General features: G+C 40.5%; 2 protein-coding genes across 6 annotated transcripts in view; both read left to right on the top strand.

The window, feature by feature from the left end:
- Nucleotides 1-24: 24 nt before the first annotated feature.
- Nucleotides 25-8,261, top strand: nln (neurolysin (metallopeptidase M3 family)). Of its 2 annotated transcripts, none has more exons than XM_063478107.1 (13): nt 25-70; nt 698-948; nt 1,972-2,120; nt 2,481-2,585; nt 2,805-2,907; nt 2,998-3,158; nt 4,570-4,705; nt 5,576-5,942; nt 6,080-6,281; nt 6,370-6,556; nt 6,640-6,768; nt 6,980-7,116; nt 7,207-8,261. In XM_063478107.1, exons 2-13 carry the CDS (start codon nt 720-722, stop codon nt 7,354-7,356), a joined length of 2,055 nt encoding a protein of 684 aa, XP_063334177.1. In that variant the 5' UTR covers nt 25-70; nt 698-719; the 3' UTR covers nt 7,357-8,261. The 2 variants fall into 2 exon arrangements, with proteins under 2 accessions (XP_063334177.1, XP_063334176.1); XM_063478106.1 differs by having other exon boundaries at nt 30-191.
- Nucleotides 8,262-9,011: 750 nt separating this feature from the next.
- The window catches only part of erbin (erbb2 interacting protein), a 45,672-nt gene continuing 43,939 nt past the window's right edge, over nt 9,012-10,744 (top strand). The window contains exon 1 of one of the 4 annotated variants that reach the window (XM_063478105.1): nt 9,012-9,697. The gene's annotated coding sequence lies outside the window, so the exon portion shown is untranslated. The remainder of the gene's footprint in view (nt 9,698-10,744) is intronic. The other 3 variants (XM_063478103.1, XM_063478102.1, XM_063478104.1) reach the window with 3 other exon arrangements.

Here is a 10,744-nt window from a genome sequence, read left to right as displayed (position 1 = left end):
AGAAGCGGTTCCCACGCGAGAAACGGGGAGAGATACCGGTCTTTGCTGCGACTACAGGGACTGAGCCATAGTAAGGGAGGAAGAAACGGGTTAATTTTATTTTTATGTAATTATTTTTTTTGCTGAAAGAAATCGCACGATACTGCTGGCATGTATCTGCTAACAGCTATAGTTTGCCGAGCACATTTCAGGTATGCTATAGCATAATAGTCCACTATGGACTAGTCCACTAAATTGAGGTTGTTTATTACGTATGTGTGACAGATTGGTGAACTACGTTCAACAACTTTAAATTGCTAATTGCAGTGTCTTCTGCTTCCACGGACACCTGTCCACAACTAAAAATAATTTAAAGTGACAAAGTGACATCTCCTGCTTATTGGCACTTTAAGGATAACTGAGCTGTTTTTGTACGTTTTGGCTGCTTGACAGTTATTCCACGCTTTTATGAACTTCGTTTGAAAGGCTTCCGCTCGCACTGCCATGGCATGAAACTCTACACTGATGGATGAACCATGAGGGAAAAACATCACCGGTTATAGCATGGAAAGAAGTGTGTCGAGTGTGTCCATGAAAATAGTGCTTACATTAATACCACCTATTCCTAGCTGATCGGTTTCTTGACTATGGAGCAACAGAAAATATTGTACGTTTTGGGGGGGGGCGGTGGGTATTAAAAGGTCCGATTTTCTTACAGGGTTTGTAAACCTCTCCTGAGAATGACCATCGCTCGTGGGTCAGTGCTGTCTGCCAGAGACTGCTCTCAGGCAGGACATGTAAGGAGCACACTGAGGTGGGACCTGTCTCCAGATGAGATCAGGACTATGACAGACAGCTTGATTGCCAGAGTAAAGAAGGTCTATGACGACGTTGGATCCCTAAATATAGAAGATGTCTCTGTTGAAAACACCCTGATGACCTTGGCTAATGCTAAGATGGATTATGCATGTAAGTCTACTGGTGTATTCTGGTTTACAATTCCATGAAACCAACAAACCCAACAATGTTTGAATCCCACTAATGAGTATACACAAGCTAACCATATGTTAATAACATCAGTAAGCTATGCTAGGACTATGGAGAGCATGTTCCCTGATCCCTTCACTTTCAACTGAATCAGTCAGTGTGGCTCCATCTTTACAGGGAAAATGATCCCAGACAAGTACATATACATATATATATATATATTTACATATAATTCAACGTGCAAGGTACCGCACATTACACGGACTCTGTATCAGGTGAAATGTATCAGGTATCGGTGATATCACAGAGAGTTATGCTGCACATGTGAAAATTATTTAGTTCTTGCAGCAGTTTCTTTGCTTACATTACTCGTAGCACTGTCTGCAGCATAAGAGTAGCATCACACCTGAGCAGACTGTGGTGTGGAGTCAAGTAGGGTCTTCCTGTTACACTTCCTAACTAATTAGTGACATTTCCTATCCAAGGGCTGATGAGTTTATGTCATGGTGAGGCATCCATCCATCCATCCATCCATCCATAGCTCACATGAATGATTACTCCTCCCACAGTATTGATCGTAATTTAATCAAAGTTACATGCAATGATCAGCTAATAGAGCTTCACCCAATCTGTGCTCAAAGTCAAGGTCACGTTTGTGGTTTTACAGGCAGTAACATGCAAACTGTGATTGATCATGACCCTGATGAGCTACTACGTCACTCTGGCGTGTATATGTGTTTACACATTTTTTTAAAAATTAATTGATATTGGAATATTTTACGCCCTTAAAGTGTGTACCATTATCAGAAATCTAATTTAGGTATTCTCTTCTATTTTTTGTCTTCATTAGGAAGGAATACAAAGGCTTTGAGCTGAATAGAGACCAACCTATCCATGGATTTGAATTCTTGCATAAAATGTTGTTCTTGTTGTTGTTTTTTATTATTCTGTTATTTTTGTAACGTTCACCGTCGCTTTTTTTTTTTTTTTGCTTTGCTCCCTTAGCATCACGCCACGTTCTCGCCTTCCCTCAGTATGTTTGTCCTTCTAAGGAGCTTCGATCAGCGAGCACCGAAGCTGACAAGAGACTGTCTGAGTTGGACGTGGAGATAAACATGCGGGAAGATGTGTTCAAACGAATCACTGCCTTGCAGGTACGACTCGAGCCACATTCACTTCAAGTAAAGTGAGGACTTTTGTGACGTGTTAAAGCAGTCTTAATCATAAAAGGCTAATGTGTGAGGATTGGCTGCATTTATGAAAATCTTAAACTATTTTCACACTTCATGTCAGCCAGAGGCCAACAGATCATAGAGGCGCAAGGACTACTGGTTCTTATTAGCCTGGAAACGAAATGTAATCTCATCTGAACAGTGGCAGCCAGTGCCATATGTTATTTCATGCTGTGCTGGCTCCCTGGCATGCAATATATAAATAGGTGAATAAATTTAGCAGAATGCCTGCTATTCTACCTGTATGAGAAGATGTTTAGTGTTATGATTGTGTTTTGGTAGAATAAACAGAAAGACAACCTTTCAGCTGAGGAAAAAAGATTCCTGGACAGACTTGTTTCACTGGGCCAGAGGAAAGGATTGCACCTGTCTAAAGCTGTACAAGAGGTAATGTAATGTGTGATCTGATTATTACTATGGAAGTCGTTTGTTAAAGTTACAGGTTAAAGGAGTTTAGAGATTAATTCCAGAGTGTTTCATAATTGAAAAGAAGAAGTAAGCAAATAGAATCACATAGAAAGTGCCTGTAAATCTTTGCTTATCTTATTAGACAGTAAAAAATTAAAATCTCTGTGATGTCTTTCGCTCTGTGTTCTCTCTCCTAAGGAAATAAAAAGAACTTCCAAGCTCATCAGTGAACTCTCCATCGAGTTTAACAAGAATCTGAACGAGGAGAGCAAATTTCTTATTTTCTCTGAGCACGAATTAGGTGAGCTTGATAGGTGAAACTCATGAAACGCTGCCTTGAGAGCCAGGCTTTAACCGTATTCACTGATTCTCTTGTGCCATACTTGCTCAGGTGGGCTAGCTGCCACTTTTCTCAGTGGACTGGATAAGACGGCTGAAGGACAGTATAAAGTGACCCTGGAATATCCCCATTACTATCCACTGATGAAGAGGTGCCATAATCCTGAAACAAGGAGAAAGATGGAAATGGCTTTTAACAGCAGGTGTAAAGAGGTAAACCGCAGGCTGATGATTAATATTTATACCCTGTAACGCCAAGCGGATCATATTTGATATATGAGTTTCTAAGACCTCTAACAATCTGATCTTTGGCCACTTATAGGTTTTTGTTTGATTAGAATAGAATAGAATAGAATAGAATAATCCTTTAATTGTCCCACAAGGGGAAATTTGGTTGTAACAGCAGCAAAAAGACACATATACAAACAAACAGTACACAGGACACAGAACAGAAACATACACAATTTTTCTTAAATATTTACATTAAGGACAATGGTTACTATATACAGAGTATTGTACAGTTATTAAATTAAATAAAAATAACTACAGATAAGAGGCAAACCAGGTTGTAGTGCAACTCGGTTAATTAACTTATTGCAGTTACAGTGCTGATGTAAACATCTATGTTTGTTGGGAGCAGTTCTGATTGTACAGTCTGACAGCTGCAGGGAGGAAGGACCTGCGGAAACGCTCCTTCATGCATCTAGGATGCAGCAGTCTGTCACTGAAGGAGCTCTGCAGTTCAGCAACATTTACATGCATGGGGTGGGAGACTCTGTCCATCAGAGATGTTATTTTGGCCAGAGTCCTTCTGTCTCCCACCACCTGCACTGGGTCCAGGGTGCATCCCAGAACAGAGCTGGCCTTCCTGATGAGTTTATCCAACCTCTTCCTTTCAGCTGCCGATAAACCGCTGCTCCAACATACCACACTGTAAAAAATGACAGATGCCACCACAGAGTCATAGAAGGTCTTTAAAAGCGCTCCCTGGACTCCAAATGACCTCAGCCGCCTCAGCAGGTAGAGAACAGAGAACTTCTGTAGGTGGCAGCGTGGGGAGTTGATGGAGAAGTCTGCAGTGTAGAGGATAAGCATACTATGAGGAATAATGCTGGATATACCAAAAATGATACAAACTTTTTCTTTTTTTTTTTTAGTTTTCTGAAGGTTCAATAAACACTCCAGTTTAAAAAAATTAAATAACTACATGTCACGTTGATGTTGGACAGCTATGGATCCATACACATGTGCAGGTGAAATGAGAAAATGTGTGATATAAAAACAACAGGCCCTGGTGTTGTTGTGGTAGCTACTCAAGCCACATTGGGAAGCTTTTTCCTTTAATTTGTCACCTGCTCGTATGTCTAAATGACATACAAGGATACAATCAGCGATTGCTGTCACTTTAGCACATTAATGAAACAAGCAATTTTGCATATCCCATGTCTTTAGAGGGCTGAAGTTGCAGCCCAGAGAACCTGCTCGGTGAAACCACATATTACTGCTGGTTACCAAATGTGTCACAGAATCAACTCAGGCTGGAAACCCTAAACATTATCATTCATTTTAATAAGCCTAATTAAATGATTTAACTGATCCGCGTCTCTCGTTTTTTTTCCCCCAGGTAAACACGGCAATCTTAGAAGAGTTGATACAGCTGCGGGCGAAGGCTGCACACTTACTTGGTTACGGTAGCCATGCTGAGTATGTGCTGGAGATTAACATGGCTAAAAATGCAAGCAACGTGTCTGACTTTCTGGGTATGGTCTCTTTGACATCTGACCTCGCTGGCACACACATCCACATGCAAACATTCCCTGTCATTTAAGATGAGCTCTCCCGCCTCCTGATAACTGCCTTAAAGTAGGAAAAGAAACTCAATAGGACAGATGAATGGCTGTGCAACTCCACACGCAGTCACATAACATGCAAGGTGAAATGTAATCAGTTACTAATGACAAATTACACAACATCAGTTTTTTATAATTAGTAGTGTAATCAACAGCTGTAATCAGGTTGAACAACTAAAAGCATGTCTTTAATCTCAAAAAGTAAAACAAACCAGAGCTCACAAAAGGACCACAAGAAGCACGAAAATTCCAATCCAACAAAGGAAAAAGACAAGACTGTATACACGCACAGAGAGATGCTGAGTAAGAATAAATCATAGAATAGTAACAAAAGCAAAGGGTTAAAGTACAAGAGGCACAAGGAAAGGTTTTTCCCACAGTAAAAACAGGAAGTGTAAACTACAAAGACAAGGGAACTAACAGAGAGACAAAGCCAAGGGAGCAGTGGGATACTACAGAAAGAAGAAGAAAAGAAACATAAGAAATGACATAAATAGAATCAAAACAGGAACCAAAACTCAAAAAATATCACACAGGAACCCAGAGCCGCAGAAATAGTATTCAATGCAAAAACAAATTTTGAATATTCAGCATGTGCAGATTTAAAACAGATTTCCTCTACAAAAATGCTCAACTTTCATATTCTTTTTTTGAGTGTGCAAAGGGAGTTAGTTTGATTTGGGCTTTAAAAAGAAGATAAGAAAGTAGACAGCAAAAGGTTCAAAAAAATTGCATGCTTCACATTCCGACTAAGGAGTTTTTCTTTTTCTGCCTTTATAGACAAGTTCCATGAAACACTGAAGCCCGTGGGAATCAAAGAGAGGAAATACATTCTTGCGCTGAAGAAGAGGGAGTGCCTGATGAAGGGCTACCAGTTTGATGAGAAGATTAATGCCTGGGACTTGCCCTACTACATGAATCAAGTGGAGCAGCGCAAGTTTGCTGTGGACAAGGACAAACTAATCGAGTATTTCCCTCTTTATGTGGTGACAGAAGGGCTGTTTGGTATCTACCAGGAGCTGCTGGGTCTCACATTCACACATGTGGAACAGGCTGACGTGTGGCATGAAAATGTCAAGCTGTACTCAGCCCGGGACACTGAAACAGGGGAGGAGATTGGTCAGTTCTACCTGGATCTGCATCCAAGGTAGATTATGTGTCATTTTTTTCAGAGACAAGACAAGATCCTGTGTTTGATGTTTTTATGAAGTGTGAGCTCACTAACATTGACTAGAGCTCTTGATATGTGTGATAGACTTCAGCCTGACTATGACATTTCACCAGGGAAGGAAAATATGGCCATGCAGGTTGCTTTGGGCTCCAGCCTGGCTGCAGAGGCCCTGATGGAAAGCGCAAGCTACCGGTTGCAGCCATGGTGGCAAACTTCACCAAGCCCAGGAAAGGTTGTCCTTCTCTCCTCCAACACCATGAAGTAGAGACCTATTTTCATGAGTTTGGTCATGTCATGCACGAAATCTGCTCAAATGTAAGTTGCTATATTCAGTCAGGAAGTTAGTGATATTTGTATACTGTGTGCTTATGAATAAGAATGAGTTTTTCTGTGTATGCGTCAGACTGCTTTTTCAGAATTCAGCGGAACAATGGTGGAGACAGACTTTGTGGAGGTGCCCTCTCAAATGCTTGAGAACTGGGTTTGGGAAAAAGAGCCTCTGAGAAGAATGTCCCGTCACTACAAAGATGGTACCCCCATCCCAGACGAGCTGCTCGACAAACTGATTGCCTCCAGAGTTGCTAACACTGGTCAGACACTGAAACTTTGCACAAAAAAGTCTGTGTAACATTTATGTGTAAGTGAAGAGTCTCTGTTAATGTGTTCACTTCAGGGCTTATGAACCTACGTCAGGTAGTCCTTAGTAAGGTGGACCAGTCACTTCACACCAGCCCACGTGCAGACACTGCTGAGGTGTTTGCAAAGCACTGCCAGGACATCCTGGGTATTCCTGCTACACCAGGTCAGCTTTAGCTTCAGCTATTTAGAATATATTTGAGAAATTATTGCATTAAGCTTTCTATCAGTGATGAGGATTTACATTTTATAATAAACAGTCCACTGTGGGCATTAGTAGTTTGTATTCATTTTTTTGTATGAAGCACATAGAAAATATCATTTTTCTTTTTTGGAGTTTGTATTAGTGATTTGTAACAAAGATCTGCTCTCTGCAGGAACCAACATGACAGCCAGTTTTAGCCACTTAGCTGGTGGATATGATGGTCAGTACTATAGCTATCTGTGGAGTGAAGTCTACTCAATGGACATTTTCTTCAGTCGTTTTAAAAAGGAAGGCATTATGAATCCAAAGGTTGGTTTTCTGGTTGAACATTTCACTCTAATGATGTGTCTTATTTTCCTTGAAACTGTCTTTATATGTGCATTTATGCCCTGAACACAGGTTGGAAAAGAGTACAGAAGAGTGATACTGGAAGCTGGGGGCTCTGTGGATGGGATGGACATGGTGAAAACCTTCCTCGGACGTGCGCCGTGTCAGGATGCCTTCTTCCAATGCAAAGGACTGGTTAACTCACAAGAAGCATCAATGTAAACTGATGTGGTCTTTAACTGTTTTTGTCATTATTATATTATATCTGGATGCAGGTACATTTCAGTTGAGAAATAGGGTATTATTACTATCTTCAGGATTTCATGCTAGAGTTCTGTCTGCCTTTGTTTAAATGTACAGTAGATCATGACAGGGCCTCGTCATGACATGTTCAGTGTATTTTACAGCCTTTTTAATTCGTCCTGGTAGAGGTGTTACTAAAACAATAAACCAGGGATGTCAAACTCATTTTATATCGAGGGCCACATACAACTTCATTTGATCTTAAGTGGGCCAGACCAGTGAAACTCTCTGTCAGGGTAAAGAAGTTTAACTACACATTAAATCCATCAGATATCTTCATATATGAACAAGAAGTGCAGTTTCAACAGTTCGTCTCATTTTTATATCTACATGATAAAAGAATTGTGCCGTAGTAAATAAAAGGCATCTGCCAGCACAATTCTTTGGGCTTAAATGGTAAGAAATGTATAAAATTACAGAAAAGGTTCTGGTTGCTCATTGCCAGGACTGTCCTGTAATTATAAAGCAGAAAGCTTTTGTTAGTTCAGAGAAAATGATCTGTTTCTCTTTATTTTGTCTTACTATGAACCCATTGAAAAAAACATTTCTATTGTAGATACTGAAAAAATGGGAACTACTTTTCTGTCATTTAATTGTTTTTCTTTTACATAATTACTTTGGTGTTGTATGGATAATCATGGTGGAATCATTTATAAGTAGGAATTGCTGTAGAACGCATGTCCATAATTTAAGCCCCCCTTCACATTTTCCAAAGTCATCCAGTGGGCAGAATTGGAGTCCTTGCCGCCGATTCTGGCCCCTGGGCCTTATGTTTGACACTCGTGCAATGAAGAATGGACATTTCTTTATATTAAAGAATATGAATAATCTGGTTTCCACAGTAGTTCTTTTTCGAAACATACATTGTCATCATTAATTTCATTACTTATGCCATCACTTATGCTGTGACATGTCAGAATTTCCTTCAACGCAGTGATCAGATATTATGTCAATGGTACAAAAATACTAACAGCACGGTTTAGTTACAGGTATCCAAGCATAGAAGCTAACATACCCTTACTAGATTCACAATATAGTTAAAACCCTCTTTTCAACTGTTTCTTTCTACTGCCTCATAATATTACATTTATCAGCTACCTACTCTTGGTGGCCGGACAACTTCATTAAGTCGTTTAGAGGGTTAACACCAGAAGTTAGACTGTTCAAGCCTTTTACATTGAACACACCTGTTTTTAAGTTTCAAACATTATGGGGAAAATTCTACGCTTGAAAGGCACTTGACTATTTTAATGGATATATCTTTGGGCTATCTTTAAATTTCCATTAAAAATAATTAGAAAAAATGCCATACTATTCTATTTAATTTAAATTTCCAGAGAAATGCAAAAAACATACTTACGCCAGAGGGCGCCACGACATAACAAGAACGATGAAGGCTGCTGCAAACCGTACAAACACCTTTTTTGTACGTTATATGTAAATGGGTTAATAAAATACCTTGTCGGTCTGGTTTGTATACGTGTTTGCAGTCTGTGTGAATATCCTGTAGCCTATTTGAAAGGGAAAACAGTGTCAATAAGTCAATGCACAGAGGAAGATAAGCGGAATCACTAGCAGTGTCTGGGTGAGATAGTGAAAGCGTCGTCCCCGGGGCTCCGTGAGGCTGGAAAGGCGACTACTGGTGGACAGCTTTCTCCATGTACCCGCGGAGGTCGCAGAGAAGAAACTCGCCGCTTCGTGCTGTGCCCCACAGCCTCAATGTAGCTTCGTTCCAGTCTGTAGAGCTGCGCCTATTGTAAATGAGCAAAGACCTGGAAATTATGAGCGAAAACATCTGGGTGCGGCACACTTTAGAGGAAAAGGTTTCGCTGTGCCGGAGGTGGTTCGCAGTTTTGCCTTTTGTATTTCCTTGCTGAATGTAGTGGACATTTTGGATTTTTTTTAATGTTGTGTCATTAATTTGCATCAGTTAAGGACCATTTTTGCTCTTGTCTTCGTCGTCGGTTAGTCTGGCTGTGCCACAAGGCAATATTTTTATGTCTCAAAACAACTGAGAGGGACAACGTTAAACTTGAGGGAGGCTCGCTGAGGAGAATGTACGCACTGGGCCAGCTTCGAGTTGCTCTCTAAGTAAGGCAATATTAGCTAGCTGCTAACACTAGCCAGACCCAATTGAACTGCCGTGAAGCAAATCAGTGAAACCCGCTAATGCCCACTTCTCAAGGTGTTTGTTGGGTAGTATCAGCCTGCACATAAGCTGGATATCATTAAATGAGACGCTGACCCGACAGTAACTCAGGTAAGTCTCTTTTGTTTGCGCAAGTTACTGCTTCTGTCTGCGGGGCCCCACACAGCATGCTAACGCTAGCTGTATCGTTGTATCGCTGAGGTCCCATTCTCAGGTTGTCCCACTTGAAGTCTCGCATTAATGCGGTTGATTTTAAATGTGGAATTATACGATAATGTATTATCTGAGTGCTTGTAGTTTAGTAATGGCTGTGAGAGCATTGTTGGTTTAAAACAACAGGTTTTGGATTGTATTAACAGACTTGAGCAGCTGTGTTTTCGGAAGGTTTCGCATCAGCAGCTGTGTATGCTGTTGCCTCTTTGCGATGTAGCTCGCTTGGCACTAATTTATTCGCTTTAGAAAGCGGTGTAGTACATTTAAAGCTGTCAGTCTATAAGTGTTGATACTATTCCTAAAACCAGCCATTAATAACTGCACCGCAATAGCAACACTCGCATCTTTTGTTGCGCCTACACCGTATAGGACGGATTAGCGCGCCGTACTTATCAACATATTGGCGTTTTCATTTTCTCGCCGCTTCATTAATCAGATTAGTGTCCTCACTTAACTCCACTGTAATTTAATCCAATTAAGATCCGGGATGAATTCAGGACTATTCTGAGGAATTTCAGCAGGTCTGTCCTAGCCTGTCGACTTGTTGTTAGTGTTTGTCATTCACCGCTCTGGGAAATGGTGTCAGGAGATGCAATCAGGTTGAGTCTCAGGGCACCATGAAGGCAACGCTCAGGTAGACAAGCAATAAGCCCGGGATCGAGCGTCGTTAGTAAGATACCTGGATTAAATCCGCTATTGTGTCAACTTCTTACTGGAACGTAATTTACTATAAAGTACAGTTTATAGAGGTGAATCGGAGATATATATGCATCTGTGTAGATTATCTTAGATTTCATAACATAACTTTACAAACTTACTGAACCAGGTGGAGTGTTGCCAGAGATAATATTTTGTAGTAGGTTGAGATACTAACTATGGATGTCATGATAACAGATTTTCACTTAATGAAAAGTAATATTTAAACTCAAAATTCACGTGCGTGGA

Source organism: Pelmatolapia mariae, linkage group LG7 (assembly GCF_036321145.2).
Source record: "Pelmatolapia mariae isolate MD_Pm_ZW linkage group LG7, Pm_UMD_F_2, whole genome shotgun sequence".
Lineage (NCBI taxonomy): Eukaryota > Metazoa > Chordata > Actinopteri > Cichliformes > Cichlidae > Pelmatolapia > Pelmatolapia mariae.
Note: the sequence above shows the minus strand (reverse complement) of the source record. Positions and strands in the feature narration are given on the sequence as shown.

Coding starts and splice junctions, on each gene's coding strand:
- nln (XM_063478106.1), top strand. CDS start 151: ATGTATCTGCTAACAGCTATAGTTTGCCGAGCACATTTCAG. Junction 2,121..2,480: donor AACGAATCACTGCCTTGCAG/GTACGACTCGAG, acceptor GTGTTTTGGTAG/AATAAACAGAAAGACAACCT. Junction 6,769..6,979: donor GGGTATTCCTGCTACACCAG/GTCAGCTTTAGC, acceptor TGCTCTCTGCAG/GAACCAACATGACAGCCAGT.